This window comes from Falco rusticolus, chromosome 14, assembly GCF_015220075.1.
Source record: "Falco rusticolus isolate bFalRus1 chromosome 14, bFalRus1.pri, whole genome shotgun sequence".
Lineage (NCBI taxonomy): Eukaryota > Metazoa > Chordata > Aves > Falconiformes > Falconidae > Falco > Falco rusticolus.
In genome coordinates, this window is record NC_051200.1 from 13827554 (window position 1) to 13853647 (window position 26094).

The 26094-nt window shown below is 49.1% G+C and overlaps 1 protein-coding gene across 3 annotated transcripts; it reads left to right on the plus strand.

The window, feature by feature from the left end:
* Positions 1 to 1655: 1655 nt before the first annotated feature.
* LOC119157401 (UAP56-interacting factor-like) lies at positions 1656 to 15923 on the plus strand. Of its 3 annotated transcripts, none has more exons than XM_037408306.1 (9): positions 1673 to 1838; positions 5751 to 5894; positions 9232 to 9374; positions 11376 to 11503; positions 12352 to 12436; positions 12863 to 12906; positions 12993 to 13067; positions 13746 to 13857; positions 14614 to 15923. In XM_037408306.1, the coding sequence occupies exons 1-9, from the start codon at positions 1748 to 1750 to the stop codon at positions 14707 to 14709; spliced, it is 918 nt and encodes a 305-aa protein (XP_037264203.1). In that variant the 5' UTR covers positions 1673 to 1747; the 3' UTR covers positions 14710 to 15923. The 3 variants fall into 3 exon arrangements, with proteins under 3 accessions (XP_037264202.1, XP_037264203.1, XP_037264204.1); XM_037408307.1 differs by having other exon boundaries at positions 1675 to 1838; positions 12355 to 12436; XM_037408305.1 differs by having other exon boundaries at positions 1656 to 1838; positions 13746 to 15923.
* The last annotated feature ends 10171 nt before the right edge of the window (positions 15924 to 26094 follow it).

Sequence of the window (26094 nt, forward strand, 5' to 3'; positions counted from 1 at the left end):
CCCCAAAAAACCTGTCATTTGAAAATACCTACTATTTTAAAAGTTGGTTTTGGTGTTTCTAAGCTCTGCCTTTGTCTTGTTCTGTCTCCTCAAATGTTTGTTTCGCTAAACATGACCAAATGGAAACACTACTGGAAACCTCTCAGCTGTTGCTTTCAGATTTTCTGAAGATACAAGCATGTATGATTCTGCAGAAAGCCACAAAGCCTTTCATTACGCTGTCCTCACAGTGGGACCAACTCCAGCTTCTTCCCAGTGTGGAAACCTGGCTCACTGCACACGGGCTGGCCTGTTCCCAAAGGATTCTCCAGACCCCTCCTGCACTCCCTCCCTTGGGGGTCCCGGCAGCTGCTGCTTCACAGCTGGCTCCAGGGCACCCCCACCCCGCGCCCTTCCCCAAACCGCACGGGGTGCTAGAAGATGCCAAGGCTGTAGACCTCCTCCCCCTGTCCATCGCTAGAGTCTTGGCTTATGTGGGTACTTCCAGTCCTTTCCCTGCGGCCACAGCTTCCCTAGCTGCTGGGAAATTGGAGTGACTCCCGTTGAAGGAAAGCTCGTGGACTAGGGGTGCATTAAAGCCAGGGCTCCCCAAAGAGCAGCAGCACCCCCGGGACACTTGGCATAGCACGGAAAATTGCAAACAGGGTATTGTGACCTTAGTGCCTCACACTTCACATGAAAGTGCTTTAGCGATCATCCTGCAGTGTCATTGCAAAAGACAGCCAAGGTTACGTGTTGCTCTCTCAACACTGCTCTGTTCTTTTCTTTCATGAAAGCACAGTTCCCTAAACCAACACTTTCAGAAGCACTTGATCTTGCTGAGAGCTATGCACATACCAGGAGGCAATCTTTGCCCTGGTTTGTTTGCACATAGAAATTTCTCTCCCATTTGAAGTGCAAGCTGGGAAAAGGAAACTTGTGAAAATACAAGAAACTATCCTGAAAACACAGAACATGCAGACTCGGTTCTGAGATTTATGTTGCCTTTATTATGTATATATGGAAGATTATTTCAGAGCACTTATTATATAGAAAGTTTAGAAAAAACCCGTGCTGTTCACCTAATGCACAGTAGCCCTTTGGAAAAGGAGCGATTGGTCTCCCAGTGCTTCTCTTCCATTTTGTTTGGGTTTGGTTTTCGTTTTTTGGTGTTTTGTTCTTCCTTTTTTCTAATCTGGCTTTAAAAATAAAGGAAGATGGTTTTGCTCACATTTTGTATTCAAACTGCAGAACAGCACCAGTGCCACAACTGACGTGCCCCAGAGACTGAAAGACCCCTGGAAGAATCCGATTCTGTGAGTGGTGAGGACGGTGCTGGAAAACCAGTCCCAGAGGGATGCTTCCTCCCCAGGAAACTCGCCGGCAGACTCCGTGCTTGAATACAAGCCCAGGGCCTCCACCTTGTTCTTCTAGTCCTCAAAATGGGGCACGGCCACCGCTGCTCCCGCACGGGGCACGGCCACCGCTGCTCCCGCCCCGCTGGGAAGCGGCCGGCGGGGTTTCAGCAGACATCCCTGCTCCTGGCGTGCCCCGCCGGGAGCGGGCTCGGGGGCAAGAGCGGTCAGCAGGGAGGCTGGGCAGCGGGAACGCGGCCGGCGGGGTCCCGGGGAAGCGCGGGCGCCCCCGGGGTGCTGGCGGGCGGGGCGGGCCGGGGTGCCCGGGCGGGCGGGGAGCCGGGCGGGTGCCGGCACATTCCGGGCAGGCGCACTGGGCGGCGCGGGGCGGCGGCACTGCGCGCACGGAGCCCATGGAGCCTATGGAGGCGGCGGGGCCGCAGCCGGGGCCGGGCCCCGCCGAGGGGCCGCAGGCGGGAGCCGAGGAGATTGACATGTCCCTGGGTACGTGCGGCGGGGCGGGGGTCCCTGCCGGGCGGGGGGCGGCGGGCCGAGGGGGCTCCGTGCGCCCGGCGGGGCCCGGGGCTTGGCTTTGCGCCGGTACGTGTGCGGGCCGGGGGCCGGGGGCGGCCCGGCGGTGCGGTGCCCTCCGCTGCGCCCGCACCCTGCTGCGGGGCCGGGCACCGTGCGGGGCGAGGCGACGGGGCCGCCGTGGTGCGGGGCGGCGGGTTCGCAGCCGGGGTGCTGTGCGGGCAGCTCCCGCAGCTGCCGCGGGGAGAGCGCCAGCCCGGCGCGGCTTCCAGAAATGGGCCCTCTATTGAAACAGAGATAGGAGACATGTCCCGGGGGGTGCCGGCTATTTATAGCAGCTTGCTCGTGATGCCCGCCATTCCTCTGGCACTGGCTACGTGAACTCGGCATAAACAGCTGCCCTTGTATTAACTCCGAAGGCCTGGACTGCGGCGTTTGGGCGATAGATCCTGGTGGATTATCGTGCTGACATCTCTGCTGTGGAAGGAAAGTCCACGACACCTTTTATTAGCGGATCAAACAGACCTTGTGTCACTTCTTCCCAGCAGTGAGCCACTTGTCAGGAACAGCAGAACATTTTCCACTGTGAACTCAAACGGAATTCTTGGCTGACGCAGTTATTTTAACGGTGCTATGAGGTTTTACAGCAACAGCGGGTCCCTAATTTTTTATTTAGTTTTTCCCCATGGTGTTGCACACCCTTTTCCTGTTTGCTGCCGTACTGTACTCCCTTCGCATTTGCTCTCCCATAGCGCTTTCCTCAGTCAGACCTCCTGTGGTCCATCTCCATATTCAATCCAGAGTACACCTTACTCAGGGCAGAAAAGAGCTGGAAAACAAGAGACCTGGTAAAGAGCTGATACTTTCACCATCAGGTGCTTGTTTCTCTGTTTTCAGATGCCTTGGGCCTTGCTTGAGTCGGCAGTCACAGGAAACTGCAGGAGTTACTCTAAAGCAGCCCTGATAGATCTAATTCTGTCTTGAGGGCATAGGGGTACCTTAAATGACCTCCAGGATCCTTTCCAGCCTTAGGTAGTACTCTGTTACATTGCTCTGTTAACCCCATCGTATGTACGGGTACAAAAGACAGGGTAACAAGTCATGCCCAAACAAAAAAAAACCCAACACTAAAAGGTGACAGACTGGGTCCATGAGCATTCATCTCCTCTCCCTTCCCAGTGAGCCCTTCCTTGCGCTGTAGATAGCCCACCCTTGCATGCCTGCATCCACCTCTCTGCAGAGCAATCAGGGATGCTGTTGACACACTTCAAAGCAGTCTTGTGCCCCAAATAGCACATGTCCCAAAGGCACACTTAGCTGAGAACATTAGCGCATTCATACCAAGAGCATCGCTCAGTCTCTCCCAGCATGCTCTCTTCCTGGCAGACCTGACACAGAAATCACAAAAGCAGTCACGCACCCTATTCTTATATATCTGCTCTCGTTTGTTTTCCCTGGCCTTTGTATTATTTTGGACACAGGAGTTACTTGATAGAAAATGACAAGTGACAAGCACTGGAGGTATGATGTGCTTTTCATGATAATCACCCACTGAAAGCTAATGGCACTTCTGTGCTTCCACTCCAGTGATTCATTAAGGAGCTGGAGTAACCACTGCCTGGGAAAAGGCCTGATTTGGACACTTCACTTCTTTCCTCACTAATTTGCGAAAGTTTAAAATATTCTGCTTGGAGCTTAACAGAGGTGGCTTTATTACTTGCTAAATATTTTCTGGAAGGTTTGAGGTTAAAAGAAGAAATTGTTGGAAAATATGAATTAATGAGGAGATGTCCCTTTGCCTTTTCTCTTCATTGGAACAGCCTGAATTAAGAAGATCCCCTTGATTTCAGACCAACTCACTGAGAACTGAGGGGCTTTTGTTTCTTAATAGAGCTCTACATCTACAAGTAGTTTGTGCATGGTTCAAATAGCTCAGCTTCCAGTGTTGTCTTTTGAAAACACTTGTTCGGAATGGGCATGAGCTTTCAAAACCCTGTCAGGTATACTGTGGATACAGCGGGTGGGTCATCACCTTCCTTTGTGTCTCTCTGTTGTAAAACACGGCACTTAGAGCAGCTCAGGGGACATTGGGATGGTTGGTTAGCGCAGCAGTGCCTAGGGAAGCACCTGGGATGCTTGACTGGGTCCAAACTGGTGAAGCACAGTGGCAAAATATCCTTGGGAGAAATCTTGTGTTGTCTTCTCAGTGCTACTATTATAGTTTTAAACCAGAAGTATCTAAATCACAGGAAAAATAATTGGTTATTTCATACGGGCTCTGTGCCTTGGGAAGTGCATTTGGATGGCGTCTTGCGAAGAAAGCGGGAAACATCTCGCAGTTCATGGAAGAGCTCGGTAGAGTACACTTTCAGAGCTGCCTAATAAGAAGTTTGGGTGAGGGGAGTCCTGGGGCATTGGCAGGACATCCCGAGCCCATTTTGGTGCTTTCAGGCCATTTTAGACCCCTTTTGTGTTGGGGCAGTGGTGGGTGCTCGAGGTGAGAGGCAGCTGTGCCTGGTCGCAGCGCTTGTACTGCTGCAGCGCGGGAGCTGGCTCATTGCCCTCCCTCCTGTCTGCAGAGAGCTGTGCAGAGTTCCCAAAATATCCTACTGCTGCTGGCAGCGGGGCAGGCCTGGGAATCGAATTGACGTGTTCAGCATGAAGCACAAGAGCTGGTGCCCTTGGTGCGGTGCAGACAGGTCTACGCAGGAGAACCCACATTTTGCAGGGGAGAACAGGCATCCCCTGCACCGTCCTCTTCTGTGTGAGATACTCTCCCTCTCTGTTTCACCAAACAATGGCAGAAGCTGAGAGGTTCTAGAGCTGTGGTTGATAGATCCATATCCAGCTGTTTCTAGGCGAGCTATACTGAGTAACTAGACAGGAGCATCTACCGTAGATAGAAAATACTCAGGTCCTAAAGGCCGCAGAATTTAAAATTCAAAGTACTGCTGATATCCATTGTGCATGATGCATCTGTTTGCTTCCTGGTTTTTGAGCCATAGAGGTTTATGGTGTCAAGCTTCATCTCATACCACCGAGGGCTAGAAACTTGCTTTGGTTTTTTTTTTAAAGCACTGTGAGGAAAGACATGCAGGTAGCTGACTCCGGGAGATGGGAATTGATCCTACACCCACCTGGTGAACCATGAGTGTTTGTAGGACCATGATGTCGCCTTTCTGGACAGTCACTCTGTACAAGTGAAATTCCCTCCCTGCAGCCCTCGCGTTGCAGCCTTCGCTGCACCAAGCTTCAGTTCTCCTCTTCACAAATGTAGGGGCGAGGGGGACATTCATCCTGCTTGTGTTTGCATGACGCCTGAACAGTGGTTGTGTTGTTGATACATCAGGGACATGTCCTCTGCACTGGACAGTGCCCATGTCCCACGCGTGGTGGGGGGAGCCCTTGGAGCAGCCATCACTGCATGGGTGCACCCATGGGTGCTTCTACCCATTCTCCCCGTTTGGACCACCTTTCCTGCAGCCTCCCACGTCAGATCTTCTAAAAAAAATGTTCTCTGCCCAGCACTGAGCTCCTGGTGCCCCTGCGAAAACATATTCCCTTGTGCTTGTGGGAAATCTGCGGGACTGGATCCCTCAGTGGGATGTGGGTCTGAAATCTCTGTCCTGCACACATGGTAGATACATGCCGGATGGTAGCACATCTTTAAATAATTTGCTGCACTCTAATCTCCAGCCTGCAGGAGCTGAGTAAATTGATCCTATACTTTCTGAGCTAAGCTTAATCTTTTATTGTCCAGCCAGCATCCCTCACAGAACCACAAGCTCCTTTTTTACTGCAGACAATTGCAAGTACCAAAAGTGGGAATCACTGTTGGTAGAAAGTGTCGGTTTTATGCGTTTCCCCTTTGCCATTTTGATCTAGATGACATCATAAAACGTCACAGGAAAGAGCAAACAGATGCCAGCGCTGCAGGGGACACGCGAAGGCAGCAGGTCAAGAACAGAAATTCAGCGTATGGGTATGGGCGGCCCCGTTTCCGCGCCTGGATGCAGAGGAATTTGCAAGGTAGGTGAGTGCCTGGGGACAGCAGAGGCCTGCCAAGCTGCAAAACACATTTTGTGTAACAAAATACAGCCCTTAAACCCTTCTCCTATCTAACTCCTGTGTGCATATAAGATGTACTCAGACTCTGAATAGCTTTTCTCTCTGCAACAATGGAATATCAGGGCCCTTTCAGAGCATAAATTCATCTGTTTCTCTCCCTTCCACCCTCTCATGAATTACTAATTCAAAGTGACTTAATATCTATTCTCTATTCCCTTTTGGCTTTGCATAGTTTAATTATGCCTCTTCCTAATCCTCTTTTTCCCAGAACGCACTTAAATTACCCCTTCAGTAAATGTCTTTGATAGTTCAGTTATTGGAGCTAATTTGTATTTTTTGCCAAGCATGCTATTTTTATGATAAATTTTTTATAATACTGAGCGATCACACACTAATCTATGTTTAGTTCCACTAACTTTTATCTACAAAACCAAAGTGATCTGCTGCATGATGCCATCTCTATCAAAATTGTCCTTTTTTTTAATTTTAATTGCTGCGAAATTACTCCATTGGAGATTTTAGTGACATTTTGCAGCAGTGTCTTTGCAGTGTTCCCTTGGAGTGCCAATGGCACATCAGGACAGTGGGATTGCTGGGTGGAATCCTGCTTGTCTCCGATCTGCCTCCCACTCTCATGTTCTTGGTCTCCACCACATATTGCCGTACCAAGAATTGTTCCGGTTCAAAACAGAATGATGATAATTGCCCTTTGCAAATTGATCTTTCTGTCAAAAACACAGGCTTTGATATTTTTCCACACTCAAGCGACTACTGTATGCAGAGTCAAATACATCAAATGAAATATTTTTTTTAACCATTCCTTAGAATGGAGGACTTTTCTGTTCATTTACAGAATTACTTCTGCTAGTCTTAGTATTTCATAGACTTTAACTGAGCCTGAATTCAGCCCTGCCAAGTGCAAAGACCCGCCATGCTGTGTGGTTCTGATGTCAGTAGCAATTCTGGGAAGCTCAGCATGACTGGGAATTTAGCCCATAATTCTTCAGGGGCTCATTTCACTTCAGTCCCTGCTGAAATGCAGTCCCTCCTGGGCTGAGACGTGATAACCGTTATCAAAATGATGATCAGAACAGCCCAGCACTGTAATGACAGGGGGTGGAGAAGGGTATTATGCTGATTAAACCAGCAAGAGAACTCGTGCAAGTGAAGTGCTGTTATCCCTCCTGGAATATAGCTTAAGCCATCTTCCCAGTGGGGGAAAAACCAATTTCAAACCTCTTTGGAAAAAATGAGTCTGTCACACATCAGGGGTTCTCCCCAAACTGGACTTGGTGGGCAGAGGTGCCTCTTGGCCAACTCAGGTATGTCCAGCACCAGGCTTTGAGTGTGCACCAAAACACAGTGGGGGTCTTCCCCAGCTGCTGATGCTGCGGGGTTTTATTCAAATGTTCTTTCATTATTAAATATCTGCCGGGCTTTTTGCAGAAATGGAGCCTCCCGTGTGTCACACTTCAGGATACACATGACAGACCAGGGCCTTGGTCCCCAGCTGGTGTACACGGGGTACCCCTCGGAGGCTGATGGCTGTGTCGTTAGTTATTTACACTGGCTGAGACATGCCTGGGTGCACCACTGAGCAGAGGCTCTCTAATATGAACTGACTGACAGGGGCATGATTTTCTAGTCAGGGCTGCCTTTTGCATCAGTCCCTCCCATCGCACTGATGAAACACCCAGGAAAGGCAGCTGAGCTCAGTCTGTCTGGCTGCAGAGGAGTTGCCTTCGCCAGGGTGCGGGAGAGCAGTGTCGCAAGGCTTGGTGGCCTGCAGGAGAGCAGTCTGGCAAACAGGCAAGAGAGAGGCACCCAGGGTGGCTGTTGGAGGGAAAAATAAACTGGGGAACAGAACTAGGAGGGAAGAAAGGGGCATTAAACACAGCGAGACCACATCTGGTCAGGAAGACACAGAATGCCAAAATTCAGGGGTATGTTGGGGGAGGAACATTTACACACCTGCACTGCTGCGCTGAGAGGGCATCGTTTGCAAAGAAAATAACTAGTGGCCCCACAGAGCTTGTGAACAGCGTTGCATTTTTGTGAGTGTTCCCAACCAACCTACGGCTGTAAGGAGCAAAGCACCCCGACATGCTGTTCAGGAGGTGCTTCCCACAGGCATGCCCTGGTGCCCTTTTGTCTTGGAGCCAAAGCAGCTCAAATCATCTTCACTTGTATTCCAGTGTGACCAGCCTACGCTGGCGCCAACCGGTGTTACACCCTGGGGCTGGAGCCTTCATTAATCACTGCGGTGGTGGCCCCTGACAGCAGTGTCACTGCTGCCTCGGAACACTTCGTTTCTAATTGCTCCAAGTCATTGTAAATTGCTGTGATGAAGGAATTGATGGTATGGGATCGATACAGGCATCTAACTGCTCTGTGGTTTGTATCAGTGAGTTCTGCTTTACGGCCCAGGGTTTAACCGCAGGTTTGCTGCCCTCTGCCATGCACTGCCTTATGCCTGGTTTATACACCCCTCTGAGTACGTGTGCACATTTCGCTGGTATAGTGATTCGGAGGATGTCTACTTCGTTATGACTACAGAAGTTTATCATGTGCAGTAATTAGGCTTTAATGCACTGACAGAGTGCTTTCCTCTCGCTCGACACTTCAGCACACTTCAAAATCATAAGCAGGCTTAGGGGAAAACATTAAATGCAAGACAGCCTGTTGGTGTGTATGCACTGTGCAGTTATGTAAAATAGCAGCAGAAGGTGCCCCCTTCAATATGTGCAGTAAGTAAGGAGATGTCAAGCAAAAAAACCTCCCACAAACATATATATATGTATATATAAAAACTATGGTCCAGTCTTCACTTATCACGTGCTATAATATGGGCGCTCAGAGCTGTTCCAGGCTGCTGTGGAGTTGGTTTCTGGATGCTCGAGTCACTTGCTTATCTGTATCAAAAGGCTTTTCCCATTTCACGGTTAATTCATAGCAGTGTGAACTGACAACAGATTGACAGGTTTCCTCATGCAAGTGTTCCTGCCTTTATTAGGAATCAGAATTGTGGAAGGCTTTTCTCTTCTATATTCTTTCACATCAAATAATATGTTTTGTCAGTCCTATGTATAACAGCAATGTTAGTGAGATATTGGAAAGATAAATTATTTAATATTCTGCAAAATTAATATACTTTTTTGGAATGAATTAATGTGATTCTTGCATCACTATTTATACAGATACTCCTATATCATGTTAAGTCATCCTAGCAATCCATTTGCAAAACTGTAATCATAAATTGAGTTTTGAAGGATGCTAAAATAAGAGCTTATTTCTGTAGGACCTAACCGTTTTAGAAGAGGATTTGGACAACAACAGTACAATCGGAGACAATTCAGGAATACTGTGCCCGGTCCCAGGAGAAGAGCAGCTGCTGCATTAAATGGAGTGAGCCCTTTAAATCGCCAGGCATTGGCTCAAGAGGTAGGGGGGTACGGAAAGTACAGCTGTTCCCAAATGTCAAATGGAAATCTGCTGGATTTTATGATCCTGCATCACTCCAAAGAACAATCTGCATAAACAGTTTACAGGCACCATTTTTTGTATGCCTGCACACAGCATTTGTATGCATAGGTGAGTACAGACACATATGCATATAAAATAGCAGGTTTCCAGTTGGTTTTATAAGCTTGTGACTTGGCATAATTTTACTGAATCAGTTCCCATGGGTTTTACAAAAAAGATTCTTTAAAACTGTCTTCTTAAAAAAATTAAAATATTTCCATAAAAACAAATTATATGCCATCTCATCTACTATTATCATTTAGAGGAGGTATGTTAAGAGTCACTATTATTTGTTCTCCACGAAGAGTATTTTCGAAGGTCCAGTGAAGTCAAAGGAAAGACTGTTGTTGACTTCAGGTGGCTTTGGTTCAGAGACATACGTTTCGCTAGCAAGTGGGTATCCCCCCCAGAGACACTGATTCCTAGTACTGTGATGGCCATGGGTCAGATTACCCATGTGCATCTGTGTAAAATGCATTTTTTTTAATTCATTCGTGGCTTTTCCTTTTTCAAGTTTAAATGTTTGGGTCTTGTCTTTGCTTAAAAACACTTTAAAAAAAAGATTGAAATATTTCCATTTGGCTTTTGAGTTATTTTTAAGACTCAAGAGATGGGAAAGAAGCTACATATTCATCATTAAAGTAGTTCTTACAGCTTTCTTCTGAGTGTCAAACTGGCTTGGTGTAGAAGGTGGAAACCGAGCAGGTAGATAGTCCTCTGCGAGAGGGTTTTGTTTTCCACACTGATGGAAATCCACTCAATGAGGATGTCATGTACGCTCAGTAAGCTTTTAAAAAAACACCAAAGTGGTGAACATGATGGCACATTTAATGGCTTTGTCCTGGGGGTATAAATAAGAGAGCTCTAAAATGAGCATGCATGTGCATGGAGTGTGGTTATTCCTGAAAATAAAGACAGTGATGACTCACATATTGAGTGTGGCTGGATATTAGCAGAAAGTAATAAGCAGTTGCTAGGAGGCATAATTCTATGGTAGGTTCCATTTTGCAGAAATAAACCAAGTGGGAAGAATGTGGAAGCACGTCTCAGTTAGTAGGTAGTAACGGTGATGGTGGCTGTCCCACAGAAATAAATGGGACAGAGTCTGTGGCAGTTTGTGTAAAATAACTGCAGGAGGACCTGCACTGCTGAGGGGTCTTCTGATGTGCTTCAGGGCTCGGGCTGGGCAACATACATGTCCAAACAAGAAAGGGTCAATGGCCAAAAAGAAACCTGAGCAAAGCTATAATGCTTGGCATGTGCGAGATTTGCTCTCCAATCACAATTTTTTTTTGTATTTCTGCACCATTAGAATGAAACGTTCTTCCTGGTACTTGTAGTTTCATGCCCAGGAACCAAGGCGCACATACTGATTGATGACAACGGTGTATACCAAGTCCAATGTTGAGACCACAGCAGCACTGCTCAATAGAAATATTCCTGCCATAGATAACAAAAGAACGTGGAAGAGACCAGGTTTTAATAGACACAGCAAGGAATCAATTTCCCATCAAGAAATATCAAAGGAGAAAACAAACCAACACTTGCAGAGCAGGGTTGTTCCACTGCAAGACTGCAGAAATCGCAAAGGGAAAACAGTTGGGAATGAGAAGATGGGGAATGCAGAGCACACAGCGTGGGGCTTGAGCCCCCTTTGAAGTAATTGCAAGTGGTGCTGAAGGCATCCAGGAGCAGCGAGGGAACTGCTGCGGTGTCAGCGATCACCACCTGCACTTCAGTGCGGGCTGGATTTCCCCCTAGACAGAGCCAAAGAAAATGCCACATAAATTCGTCAGCTTTTCAGGCAGTGGCAGCTGGCAGAGGGAAGGATGGTCGTGTGCTGTGGCTCGTGCTCACTCCCTCTTGGTGCACCAAGATGGAGCGAGGGTGTCAACTGCTGAGCTCTCGCTACTCTTTCAGGGCAGCAAGAACAGCGAGGCTTTCACCAAAAGCAACAGCAGCGGGCAGCCGGATGGACGGCGACGGCCACCCCCAGGCCCCAAGAGATTCAGAGCAGCACCTTCCAGCAACAACGCCCCGGGGCGAAGGTAAAATATTTGGTTACTCGGTTTTTGTGATTTTTCAGTGATTCCCTGTGCAGCTCCTGGGGCTCTGCTCTCAGTCTGGGCCAGCTGGGAGCAGTTACAGCCGTGTGCTCATGCAACGTGAGAAAAATACCCCTGGGTATGTTAGGAAAGCACCTGGAAATAAAACAACTTTGTGCTGATAGTTAATAATTCAGGTATTAAATATGCCATTTTATTTTAGAAAGCAAATGTGACCTTTGTATTTTAATTAAACTTTTCCTCTGTCGCTTTGGGGAACACTTTTGAAGGGTGAAATAGCATTTATTTTCATAAAGGCGGGAAATACAGATTACAGCTGTAAGGAATAGCCAGGCAGAGGGGGTCTGTCCCGGTGAGGGGCTGCAGGAGCAGATGCTGTGTCCTGGGAGCTGTGATGAGGGCAGGCCGCTGGGTGCTGGGCACAGCCTCGGCGCCTGTCTCACTGTGGTCCTTGTGTTCCCCGAGCTTGAAAGCAAGCTTCATTGCAATCCCATCTTTCTCTGCTCTGAGTAGAGCAGGGACTGGATGACCTCCAGAGGTCCCTTCTGACCAGATCTTTTTCGGCAATTTTCTTTTTTAATTTTTTTTTTAATGAGCAGAATTCAGAACAAACACAAGCTGTTGTTTCATTTGAGCAGGAAAATGAGTTCCTCTGAAATCCTTTGCTGGCAGAAAAACCTGTTGGGCCGAACTTGGTAACACACAGCTTCATTTGCTTCTCATACTGCTTTTTAATAGTACACTGGGTTAAGTATTTCAGCATTAAACTTTAGGAGAGGTCTGGCATCCTACTCACCTATGTCCTGTTCTCTCTCCCCCTCCTTTACCAGCAGACCTTTCCGGCTAAACAGGGGACCAGCCTTCCAGCAGAAGCGGATGCAGCAGCGGTTCTCCAAAGCCAACTTTCAGAGAGGGGTCAGTATCGAGACATTTTTTGTGCAACCTGCGATGGTGACAAGCCTTCAGTTTTGCCAGCCTTTGCCCAGTTGTATCTTTGCTTCCAAAAGTGACTGGGAAAGATGGGTGACTTGAACAATGAATATATTCTTAGGAGACTGTTTGCAGGGCGAGCAGTTTTTAGTGCAGTTTAATGGCAGCTGGAAAATAAAAACTGGGCATGTGATAAAAGTGAACCTTGCAGCTTACACAACAGCACAAGCAGGGCAAAGCCAAGCCACCCATACAGATTGCTGTGCCAGCAGGAAACCCAAAATGAGCAAATTTCTTGACAACACACAAGGAAAGAGCTATTGAGATACACCAAATTAAATACTTGCAAAAGGAATCATTGTTTCTAACAGCTGATTCGTTAAGTCATTTTTACAAAAATGTATTTCACAGCAGATGGATGCTAATGGAGAAGGGAAGCCACGAAGGATGAGAAGGTAATTGGTGAACAAAGGCATGCTGCAAACACGACGTGCTCTTTCGTGCTCGAATCGAAGCTGGATACATCTCCCTGTCTCGGCAGGTGGCAAGTGAAACCCAGCCCCGGAGCAGTTCTGACAGTTTCTGTGGCTAATCCCCAGGCGGGCCAGACTGGCGTGTAAGTAATGAGGTGATTTGTTAGGATGGGAGCCCTAAAAAGCCCTTGCAAATCCATTTAACATTATTGCAGCTTCACGTCTTCTATAACGAGCGCGCAATGAATGGTTCAGACCCAAAATAGTTAGCAAATGATGTCTCGTTCCCTTCCCTTCATATCTGAAAGGAGATGGTAATTACTGTGTGGCTCGTTCATTATCCAGAGTAAAGAGCAACGGAAGTGCCAGCAGCACGTGGGAGGTGGCAGGCTAGTTGTGCTTGATGTGGGGTGTCATGGGGGAACAGCGCGCACCCCAAAGGGACACTGTGTGCTCGCCGTGTTGAGAAAAGCACAGAGGCTGGAAGGGGGTGGCTTCACCCCTGAACTGAGCCAGTGCAGCTGCAGGACCCGGCACACAGCCAGGGGCAGAAAGAAGGGTCGGTGAGGGCACTTGGCATGTCCCGGGTGCAGAGAACACCCCACGATACGATAGCCCTGGTGTGACGTAGTCCCCAGTGCTGGAACTTTGCCAGCACGGCAGCTCTCCTGGCACCCTTTAGTCTCACCCAGGCTGCTGTGAGGCATGCCATGGGATGTATGGGGTACGCGGTGGTCTCCTTTACTCTTTGCTGGTTTGCAGCTGATGGGAAGTGAGCTGCCTTAGGCTCCTGAGTGACTGCAGATCTGTGCTTTCCCCAGGCCTGGATCCAAGCGCCCATTCCTGCGAAGCCAGAGGCCACCACCGCGGGCAGCCAAGCCCCAGCCCAAGGGGGTGCTGCTGAGATTCAACTTCCGCGCGATGGCCAACCAGGTAGAGGATTGTCGACGGGACAGGCGGCACCTTGCACCCTGCAGCGGCCCTGCCACTAAGCTGTTAACATCACGCTCAGGTTTTTGGGGCTGCCAGTTGGGTTTATCTAGCATAACCTGGGAGGAAAGTCCCTTAGCCGTGTTGGCCAGGGTGCTCGCAAAACTGAAGGCACCTGAGAAGACTGTTCAGCAGCTACAGACTCAGCCTGATTTTCCCCACTCTTTTGGCCCCTCGTGGCCTGTCCATGTGCTTGCTTGGAGCTGGGAGATGCTGCCTGTGGGCAGTCCTGGCTGGGGGGGATCGTTTCACTGCCAGTGCTCCCCACTCCTCAGAGACACACAGCACTTCTGGGCTTTGCTCTCTCTTTGCTTTGGTGACCTTCTTGGTGCCGCATTTTATGCTGAAGTATGGTCCGAGAGCCCTGGGACAGGTCAGAAATCCTGCTCCACCTTCTTCATTGCTGGCGTTTCTTGTCTGGACAGTTTGGTTTTACTTGATGCCTTGTGCTCAGATGCCATCTGCTTGCTCCTGTTCTTGCCGAGGACACCCAGTGTCTTGGGGCTGGGTGCTGCTTGGAGGTTTTCCAGCCGCACACAGTCTGTTGAGCTCCTTGTCTCCATGTGCTGAGTGGTTTAATTGACTAACTGGCTGTGAAGCATCGTCCTGACTGATGGGTTCTAATCAATACCCTGCTACGAGTTTGGCTGTGCTTTGCCATGAGACCCGGGACTGACTCGCTCTCCCTTTCCCCTGCAGACCAGCCTGACGCTGGATGAGAGGTTCTCTGGTCTGAGGAATAAGAGGCGCTTTACAGCAGCCAGAGGCGCCGGCCGGACAGTCACCATGCCTTAGCACCGCATGCTCGTCACAGGGACTGCCCGTAACAGTCCAGGCCCTGTAATGGGCAGCTCAATAAAACTCGATAGATTTCCTCTGAGATAGCTAATCTGGCAATGTGCCGTCTCCTTCCTTACACACAGAATGAATGAGCAATTGAGGGCAGGGACGAGGCAGGATGAGAGCCGGGGCCAGAGCACAGGGCAGGTGAGACATGAGTGGGGTGGTGAAGGGGGATGAGCAGAGGTGGATTTGCTGGGAGCGCTCTGCCAGGGAGCCACAGGGCTGGCACCAGCCCTGTCCCCCTGCCAGGGCACCTTGTGCTGCCTGGGGTAACTTGTGCAAGAGGGAGGGGGAACCAGCTCCAAGCCATCCCCATGGAGCCTTTCCTGCATTGTTACCTGGGTGGGACACAGGGCTGTCCTGCTTGCCCGTGTGGGAGACAGAGCAGGGAGCAGAGCGTGTGTGGAGCTGAGGGATGTGCCCCAGCAGTGGCACCAGTGGGCATGCTCCAGCTGCCCACCTTCCCCAGCATCCACCTAACTGCCCAGTTTGTTGTGCGTGCAGGCATCCCCGCCCAGAGGTTTGCAGTGTAAGACCCCTCCACCCTGAAAACATCACACTGTAGCCCCATAGTCAGGCCTGATGAGCACCTTGCATTGCTCTGGTTGCCGTGCCGTTCTAACTGCTGCTGCCAGCCCGGTCGTGGGGACTGGGTGGGACTTGCTGTGCCGTGCTGCCGGTGTGGCTGTCCTCAGCGTGGAGCACAGGCAAGCTGCCCCAGCCCAAACCAGGTTTTCCAGAGCTGCAGTAGTTCTGCATCAGGGATTTTGTAGGTGCAGCTCCACCCCTGCTCAAAGCAGTGGCATAATCAAACCAGCAGCCGCAGGAGGGAGGCCGGGCTCGACAGCAGTCCGATAAACATTGGCTGAGGTGTTAGTGAGCTGGGTCGAAACATCTGTTGACGAAGCCCTGTACCAACAAACCGTGAGTCACTGATCTGCTGCTGCAACCCAGCACCGAACGCACTGGACACAGCCTGTTGCTGGGCTCTAAGCTAAACTTACTAAAGTAAATATTTGATAGACTGCTTTACATTTTACACCAAGCATCTTTAACGAGAGACTGGACTCGGTGTTGGTTTTATAGGAATGTGTGAAATGTTGGTTGACAAAGCGGTCGTGTATGAGTCCAATGCATTGAATAAAAAACTAACCTGTCAAGTGTCACCTTCGGTTATTTCCCTTCCTTCAGCAGGCTTCCAGCACAAGTTCAGCCTCTCAGCATGGCACTGTGGGGCACGGTACATGTGGCCACATGGGCTGCTGCCTTGGTGCTTTGGGGGAGGCCACGGTCCCCGTCGATGCCCACACACAGGCAGTGGGGCATGGCAGTTTGCTGCTCACAAAGCTGGCTCCGAAGCACAGTTTGGAAAGTTTGCAATAGGTATTTTGTAAAATCTTTGCTGTGATCTCTTTTGCCTTTAATGTTATCAGCAAAATTATCACAGCAACTCTGGCTCTGAGTATGTCTGAAGTGAAACGGATGCAAACTGGCTTCCAGGTTCATGAACTCGGGAGAAGACATCACCCCTTCATGCAAATAATCCAGATGTCGTGGAAGATAAACAAGGAACACTCTCACAAATGGCAGTATCCCTGATTTCAGTTGCGCCTGCATTACAAATATTGACAAAAGATGGTAGATTTGCTAGAAAGCCCGATCAGTTCTTAAACCAGGTTGCCAAGGGGTGGAGCCGTCCAGTCCTGACAGAACAGCTGAGTGCGCAGCATCCCCTCTGTGTTCAGAGCACATCCTGATGCTATTCTCCAAATAGATGTTTTTCAGCCGTCTGTACCTTATATTTTTTAAAGTACTCCTTAAATTAAAATTGAGGGCTTGATAAAAACAACACTTTTTTTCTAGCTACATTCTTCTTCTAACCACACTTTTCTTCTAAGTCACCCGCAGGGCTGGGTGAATTTGCAGGCGGCAGAAGGCGAAACAGCCTTTGCACACAAGGGCACTGGATTTATCAGTTGCAAAAACACAAGCGTCACCGTTGTGCTGAAAACACACTGGGAGAGGGCACGGAGTCAGCTGGCTCCCACAGGCACAAAACACCCTTCTCTCCCAGAGCACTAAACCCACGGAAGGGTTATCCCTGCGAGCATCCCTGCGAGCATCCCTGCAGCCCTGCGGGGTGGGCTGGTGTGAGGAGCCCTCCGGCGCTGCGGGGTGTTGGTGTGAGGCGGCTCAGCGCGGCCCTTTGGCCCTTTGGCCCGGGCAGGCCGTCAGGGGCCGTTGCGGACCGTTGCGGATCGCTGCGGGGCCGTTGCGGGTCGCTCCCCGCGGTGCCCGGCCGCCCCTACCCGGAAGGTGGCAGCAGGCGGCCGGTGGCCGTTCGCAGGCGGGCGCCGCCGGGAGGGAGCAGCTTTGCGACCTTGGGGAACAGTTTTTGCTTTACCTCGGGGCAGCCCAGGCCACCTCCAGAACACCGCGGACGGGGGCCGAGGGGCCTGAACACGCAGGGGGACTGTGGAGGGTCAGGGAAGAGTCCCCGCAGGGCATCCCGATGGGGGAGGGGGACACCCGTGCAGCCCTGCTCGGTCACCGCACTGGACCCACAGATTTCTCTCTTTAGCTACTTGTATCATTGTGTTTAACAGGAATTTGGTGGGGTTTGCTTTCACTATCGCTTTTTGCTGTTCGCTTTCTGCTATTAGTCTATGCCTCCAAAGGCCGGTATTATGAGTCAATATTAATTCCTTTATACCCTTTGCAATTTATAGCCCTGCGCCATGCTCTCCCCTGCTCACCTCCTCTCCAGGACAGCCTTGGTGTGTCTCCTTGTCACTGCCTGGGAGCTGATCCATCCCTCTGTCACCTTTGCACTCTTCTAGCTCTGCTCCATCTGCCTGAGGCAGCCGGGCTGAAGCAGACATGATATTTGAGATGGATTTCTAGGGAGGCTCTGCTTTGTTTTCTCTTCCTCTCCTAATAATTCCTAACATTCCAGTTGCTTTTTAGCCCAGAATAGTCACTTAGAGTAGGAAATGGTAAGGCGCATTTATATTGGTTTAATGAAACAAGTTTCCAGGGAACATTTTCTGCAGGAGCCCGTCCTGCAGCCCACATCCCTATGGCAGAGAGGGACCTGGCAGGGCTGGCTGCCAGGGATGTGCCCAGGGCTCTGCTTTCCCAGCTAAGCTGAGGTTGGGTATTTTCTTAGCTGTTCACGGGATGCCTGGGTTGATGCTAAAAGCTACCTTTAATGAGCTTAACAGATAGGCAGCAGAAGGCCAGGTTTCCCTGCAAATGTCCCTGTTTGTCAGTTCCTGCCGATTTTAGTGTTGTACTACCAGGAGATATGCATCAGGTTAGTCCTCGGTATTTTGGGGCACGTATATCGCCGAGGGTCCCAACATCCTGCCCCAGGAGCAGCATGGCAGTAAGGGCCTCCAGGATAAAAACGTGTGGTTTGGGGCAGACCTGTTGGTCAAATCCATCCTGGTAACAAAGCAGCAGCCAAGGCATCACCTGCGGGGGCTGGCAGTCTGTCCTGCATCGCGTGGGGGTCCTTGTGCCCGCACTTGTCAGACTGGCTGCAAAACGGAGCCAGGCGGGACGTGAGCTCGCTGCCTGGGCTCAAAGGTGCGGGGCGAAGCATCGTCGGAGGTGGGGCCCACTGTCAGCAGCAGGAGCTGTTAGTTTTTAGGGGTCCTTGGAGGGATTTAGACAGCCAGAAACAACAGGCAAAGTATTTAAACAGAAACCTGAGATCCAAACGGCTGGGATAAACTGAGCTGCAAGCAGAGCATTTGCCAGGCAGCAACCCAGTAGAAAAGAGGGTGACAACAAACTGAGAAAAGACACGCAGACCCTTAGACTGAAATGCAAGGGGTGCCCCAAACTGGACCACAGACAGAAAAACAGCCCGGAGGAGGGAAACAGTCTGTGAAAGGTCGAACGGTACTTTATCAACTAACTTATTTCCAGAAAGCTCATATAATTTCGGAACGAACCAGTGTGCTACCCCAGCACAGCACTAGGTGAGAAAGGGATGCAGGAAAGCGTTACAAACCTGAAGCATTTAGTAAAATGTCTTAGAGGGCCAGAAAAACTAACAGCATCCCCCAGGCAGCACTGGGCAATGCCAGCCCCTCCAGCTGAGGGGCTGCAGTGGGCAGGATGCTCTGCTTTCACGGCTAGCCCTGCTCCAAGCCACCGTTAGCTTTATCAGGAACCTGCGCCCTGCCCTAGCTGCAGAAATGTGGCTCCGCTTCGTACCCTGGAAAAGGGATAGCCTCTTCCAGAATTCGACTAATGGGCCTTTAACTTCCATTTGCAAGGCAGAGAGTTATTTTTCCCTATCACAGGCTTCATTCACTGAAGTCATATTCCCACCGTTCATCTGGATCAACTTTGATGACTTTTATAGGCAACATAACATAAAGTGCTAAAATATAGAGGCAAGAGGAACAGAAAAATCTGATTTAGTCTTTATCCACTCAAGATCAGAGTTTAGGATTTAGTATTAAGCCATGTCCTGAAGCAGATCCTTCCTAGCTATGTCAGGACTGCTGCCAGCTCTCGTGATTTTACTGAAAGTCCTGTGATGTTTAATGGTGCAGTTAAAATGCTGGTTCCTGGAGGCAGGTCAGGAGGTGAAAATCTTGGCTTGCCTGTATTAAAAAGTCAATTTGCAATTGTGTGGCTGTGCAGGGAAGACCACGATCCAAGAGTAACTTAAAAGCTTGGGTGTCAGATGCCAAAAAACCAAGGAACCTCTTAATGGCTTTTTTTTTATGTCATGTTTCTAAGTCAACCTCATGATGCTTGGAGCTTGACTCATGACTCTGAAATGCTCAGAGCACACTGCTGGGCCAGAATTAATCCACAGTCACGTCTCATTGTGAATGGGAATCTCTGTGCCACTATCAGCATTTGGAGACCTTTGTCCCTGCATCTCTCACTGCGGCAGCGCTTTGTTGCACTGCAGTAACAGCTCCAGCTTGTTGCAGAAGCACAATATGCCTGAGAAACATGAGATTTGCTCTTTCCGTAGGTCAAGACTGGAGAAGAGGATGTTTATCTCTAAAACACACCAGGCTGCAACTCCTGACCCTCCTCTTGGCAGGCTCCAGGAGGAAGACGGAAGGGTGCAGGCTCCCCAGCCTGTGCCCTCAGATGAGCAATGGCACTGGCGCTCTCTGGCTACCCATCCCTGGAGGATGAAGGTGTCCCTGACCCTGGCCATGATCGAGAAGGTGTACCATGAGTGAAGATGGATGTGGTGACTGGCAGGACCCCCAAGGGGAACCCAGGCTGGGGTGGGAAGTAAAGCCAAGTGCCAAGGTGGGAGGGAGACTGCTTTGTGTTTATGAGTTTACTTGCAGCTGGTAATGTCTCCCCCAGCTGCTCCAGGAACAGAGCTTTTTGTCATTCTTGCCAGGAGTGTTCATAAACCTCACGGAGCCTACTAGCAATGCCAGTAACAGGTGAAGCTCTGCACATTATTTTGTCCTCCCAGTGACTGTCATTGGAGAAATAAGGGGCTGCTGGAGCCAAGGGGTTTGGCAGCCCACGGGACCTGGGGCAGGCAGGCTCTCCGTCTGATTCTGCCAGTGAGCACAGAGCTCTCCCTGCTCTGAAGACCCTTTCTAGCTTCAGTTTTCCAGCCTAAATGAATCCGTGGCCTTCTCTGCCTGTTCTGGAGTCAGCCTTATCCTCTGCTGTTACCTTGCCCCTCTCCACTGTCCTGTGTCCACCCAGGAGGGTATGTTGGCAGGAGTCCCTTCCCAGCCTGCATTTTGCTGAGCACTTGCAGTTGCCTCTTTCAGCACAGTTGCCCCAGCCCTATTAAGAGCCCTTCTCAAAGCCCACAGATGGAAAATTCCCAACCCTAACATCCCGCTCTCAAACGCACTATACCTGCATAAGTTGTCTTACCTATGAGATAAAGGGAAGGCTCCTGCTGTAGATGGACAGCCCTTCAATTTTTGAATTTTTCATAGCTTCGTGCAAAAACTCACCCTTATGGATGGATGCTCTAGAAGAGCAGCAAGAGCTTCACCCACTGAATGGCACTCCCAGGGCCATACAGGGACATCGCATCTCTTCTGTACTGTACCACAGAGCGCAGCCCGTGTGGGGGAGCATAACCACATAATGCTGCCAGTCAAGACAACAGTATTTAATACCAGCCACTTTTGCACCACGCTCTTCAGCCTTGCAGAGGGGGTGTCTACAGGAGCTCATGAGTTTCACACCTTCTGTGGGCCTGCAGAGAGCATGCATCCTCAGTTCAGGTTTCCCCTTTGCACAAGACCCAACACAATGATTCATCTGTGCATTTGCTTAAAGGATTTCACTGTCGACCGATCCAAGGTTTCTTTGTTGACCACAGTTAATTTTGGTATGCAGAAAATGCCTGGGTAAAGACAGGAATCTAGCTGCAGTTTCAGTGTCTGTGAGCTGCTTGCTATGTATTAACAACAGACTGAACAGTTCTCACCAGTTGAGTCCCAGTTTCCATCACTACAGTTTTACAGTTATAACATTTCTGCAATATGGAAAATAACTTGTAAAAAGCCTTACCCGAGGAAGGACTGAGCTGAAACATCGTTAGAGATCTGGATCTTCTCGAAGAACCATGGGTATGCAGGAACCTGTGGGTTTCTCAGCCTGCATGGATTCAGGCTAGGGAAGAAAATATGGTCTGACGTGCAACAAGCCCTGGCTGCAGGGTATGTGGCATGGCTGAGGGTTTTCTCCCTGTAGCAGAGGCTGAGGTCAAATACCTTTATTTGTGTATTATTGGTGATGGAAGTTGCTTGTGTGCGATGAAAAGAGAGCACAGTCCAAGCAGCTTGAGACTAGAACATGATTGATTTACCTTTTTTTTTTTTTTTGCATAAGCCTATAAATTGCCCAGAACTTGCTCCTTTTTCTGAGAAACTGCTGTCATCTGTGAAAAATTTGACTAATTCCCCCTCAATGCAAGAACGATGCAGGGGAGGCAGATTCCTCAGGGATCTTGGTTTCTGGAGAAAAAAACCCAGCCTTTTAAGAGTTCACCAGGTCTACACAAGGCGAAAAAACAAATGTCTGTTCCCCTTGCTGATAGCAATGAAAAGGGAAGGGACCATCAGGGAAGTGCCCTGCTTGGACCTCAGCATCAAACAGCTGAAAAGCATGGAGAGACTGCAAGAGGCAGCAAAAAGGAGGCAAAGCCCTGCGGGAGCTGCAGAGATCTCTTTTGCTCAAGGCAGGACGTTTCTGCTGCACAAAGCTCGCCTCTGTTCAATATCTGTGCTCCCTGATTACCTCCTCCAAGGCCAGGAAACCCTGGCAGCGGGAAGGAAGCTGGTGAGACAGAGGCATTTTTGCACCCCACCACAGCCATGACATGCTGGAAGGTGTGTCTGAGCGCTGGCAAGCACCAAAGGCACCCTTGTTCCCAGGGTCTCCTCGGGCAGAGGGTCCCCAGCACTGCCCAGGCATCTGGCTGACCAGCACCATGCTTGCTGCAGCTCATGGCTGCAATCCCTGCTAAGCAACCCCAGCAGGGAAAAGAGGAGGGTTTGGGGTTGTGTGTCTACAGCAATCCAGGAACACATCAAACAGCCCCAGGTACAGCTACACCTGGTCTGATTCTAGAGTTGCCCTCGATGTGCTGTTGGGCACGCAGAGCCTCGTTGGGTGCAATGGATCTAACACTGCGTTCAGAAGCACTTTGATTCATGCTGTTAAATGTGCCTGGTCACAAATCCATTATGCAAACGAACACCACAGCACTTCATACAAGATGTTCTGGTATTTATATCAGCTCCATCAGTGTTCATTAAAATAGATGGTAATTGCAGCATGCAGGATGATAACAGAATGCAGCCACAAACAGAATGTGAAAACATGGCAATTTCCACCTGGCACCTAGCTTTAATGAAAGATTTTATCTTCTAATTAAAGCCCCCGATCACATCTTTCTACGTGTGGTTGCCTTTGCTTGAAAATAGGTTAGGTGGTACAGATCATACTTATTTAGAAAGTGCATTTTTATATCCGATTCAAATTACGAACAGCTTCTCTGGTTACTAGAACCAGCCAGAAAAAAAATACTCAAAATGTCATAAATTGAGGGCTAACGTATACTGGTGGTGTAGGCGGGATTTCTCCAGGCAGACACGCAGAGCCTCGGCAGGGCGAGGGCAGAGTTCTTCCTCTCTCTGAGCCATCCTGCCACAGTCTGTGCCAGAAACAAGTCTGCACAGACCGTGGTGCACACACAGACCGTGGTTCTTGAGAAGAACCAGAAGTGTTTCCATGAAAATGCCGTGTTTCATCAAGAAGCTTTCACTGCTGGGAATAAAAAAGGTAAACATTTTTATAGGGGTTATTTATTATATACCAGTGTCCCGACAAGATAGGGGATATTCCATCTTTTTTCAGGCTCTTTTGTATAAATTAAATCAAGCCCCAGAAGCATTGAATAATTTATGGGCTCCTTTCCACATGGTATCAGTCTCTGCAGGTGCTGTTGTAACAGGTCTCCCTTCCAACAGCTGCTATCATCTGCGCCTGTCTCCTCCCCAACAGCCTGGGAACTGTAAGCTGTAACTCGGGATGCAGGGAAGGGAAATCTTTAAAAGGTTTTCAAAGAATATTCAGCAAATTATAGGAGTTAATGTGACCTGTACATCAGGGTCAGATGGGCTGAGGGGCCCTGCTCAGACATGCTGCATCATTTTGTAGCAGCAATTAATTTCATTCTGTCCAAACTTGGATGAACATCTTGAGTAGTACCAAAATGATCAGTGATTGTGCCCACAGCTACGTAAACCTTGCATTTCGCACGATTCAGACCCAAATTTGTACTGCTGAGTGCTGGCTGGCCCTTTGGCCAAGCTGCTGCATCGCCACGCTGCAGCGAGGGGCTTCCCTGGGGCGGGGGAAAGGGGGGGACACACCACCGAGGGTAGGCTGCAGGGCCAAGGGACAGAGCTCATCTGCCATCCCCCACTTCCACGGATCTGGGTGACACAGCACACTTACAGCACCGCAGCCACCTGCCCCCGTGCCTGCTGCTCCCTGGGGCTGCTTGGCATCACATACTGGTGGATGAGTGGCCACTCGACCTCTTTGTCTGAAGGCAGATTAAAAGACACCGGAGGGGAGGGAGTCCCATCCTTCACACCCTTGCAGCCCATCTGTGAAGGACTACACAGCTATGCAGAGGAACTGGTTAAAGGGGATGTAAAGAACATATTTTTGGCCAGGCACTTTAATTATAAACTCTTTTTTTGCTCTGCATTCCTTTAAGCCCTGCAAAAGCCCTGATGACTCTTTTTTTCTACTAGCACTTGTATTTTTTTAAAGACGTTAAGATAGATCTCACCATAAGCCTAAATGTACGGACAACGACAACTTTGCATGTGTCAGGGATTCAGGACTAGATCCAATTTTTGTGGCATTTTAAGCCATATTTAGACAAAAACATTTGTGAATATCAACTGGTCAATGAATTCTCTTTAGTTCAGTGTTTGCTGAGTTGGATTAATCATGTTGACTGAGCTATAGAAATGCTTGATGAGTTTTTTCTCCCTACCCCTCCCCCCCCATTTTTTTTTCTTTAAACTCAGCATTCTCAGAAATTGCTGGTTGCTTTTTAAAACAACTGACAAAGTAAAACCCACACAATGCAAGAGAACTAAAAGATAGTTCCCCATGTTATTTTGCTCAATTTGCTAAATCACATTAGCTATGTCAAAAAATGTCTACCCCCTACCCTAAAAAGTTATCAACATCTCGTCCTTTTGTGTTGTTTGCTTGCATTTTTTGTAAGAGGGGCACCATCTAGCAACAGATTGTGCACAATGCTGACCCTTCGCTGGACTTTATGCCGCCTTTGCACTGAATGGTTTAACAAGTGTGTGTTAAATGTTATCATAAGAGCTGAATTGTAAAGTGGTGAAATCATCTGAAAGTGCAACAGGCCTAAGAGGCACAGCACAGTTCATGTTCATTAGAGCAAGCTCAGTCACAAATATTCTCTTGATATTTGCCAAGAAAATCTGTTATTTTCCAGCAAACACAAAAAGCTGAAAGCAAGTGGTATTTTACATCATTAGCTCCTGTCTCTTTTGTTGCATGCTCTCTGTTCCACCCAGGCAATATAGAACCCAAACTGTACATAAGAACTCAAAAAAATGGGATGAAAAGACTTTTCAGTTAAAAAATATATACCCAGTAAGGCCAAAGCCCCTTTCTGCTTCTACAGAGGTCCAGGGCCATGGGGATGGCAGGAGGGGTGCACTGGGTGCTGCAGGGCTTGGGTGACCAGTTTCTTCTCCAGACTTTGCCTGCCACTTTTCCCAGCGCCACAGCCAGCAGGCAGCTTTGCTGATAGGTTGCATCTTCCTCAGAATTCTTTCTGCAATTCATTGTGCAGGAAGGACGAGTAACAGCCCCGTGTGTGCAGCCAAATAGTTTGTCATCTCTTTTCAGATCATCTTCTATCTTCTGCTGCCACTGTGTGCTGTACTGGCAAGCGCAGTGCAGTCATTCACGTTATCCCGATAAACATGTCAGCAGATCTGAGAAAATGAATTTGTTTCTGCTCTGCCAAAGCCAACCGATGCACGCCTGTGTTTTCCTTTCAACACAGAAGTGTGGTTTGCTGGGATTTACCAACAGTTACTGAGCAGGATTTCGGTCACCATTCAGATTCTGTCTATTTTTGGATCTAGAATTTAACGGCAACATTTGGTCAACTTTGAATGTCTGGCTGATTTTAGATAAAAAAAAGTTTCTTGTGTTAGCTATTAGAAGCAGACCGTTTATTTCTCATGACTACCCCCTCAAACCAACATGTAAATGTTTTGCAGTACTTATATTGTAAAGTTTAGTGTATCAAAGTCTTTAAGATATACAGCGTGTGTCTAACAGTCTATGAAAACTACCTTTATATCTGCATCTTATCTTTTACAGCTCATCCAGAATAAAAAGTGCAGCGCCCTACATCGCACCGTTTCCAGAGAGCCCTTCTCCTGCCAGCACAAACTGCCGGCGCGAGCCAGAACTGCCATCACTGCAGCCACAGCAAGGGACGGTCTCTCTGCAGACACGTCCTGGAAATGATCGTCTAACAGCCCCCCTCCTCCTGCCCTGCACCAGCTCAAATCAGATCACAATTGCACACTCCCAATATAATACCCAGACAAAGACATCTTCTGCTTTGTTCTGTATTAAGATGTACCCAAGGGACTAATTAGGCATGGTTTAGACACTAATTGCTTGGCAGCCCTCTTTGCCTTCAGATACCTTGCTACAGCAGTTGCGTGAGTTTGTTTCATCTCATCCATGGAAGGAAATTGGGCAGCAGCCAGGTCTGCCAGGGGT

What these genes read in the sequence shown, in the direction of transcription:
- LOC119157401 (XM_037408305.1), top strand. Translation starts at nt 1,748, where the DNA reads ATGGAGCCTATGGAGGCGGCGGGGCCGCAGCCGGGGCCGGGCCCCGCC. An exon ending in AACAACGCCCCGGGGCGAAG is followed by an intron (nt 11,504 to 12,351) that starts GTAAAATATTTG and finishes CTCCTTTACCAG; the next exon opens with CAGACCTTTCCGGCTAAACA. An exon ending in AAGCCACGAAGGATGAGAAG is followed by an intron (nt 12,907 to 12,992) that starts GTAATTGGTGAA and finishes CTGTCTCGGCAG; the next exon opens with GTGGCAAGTGAAACCCAGCC.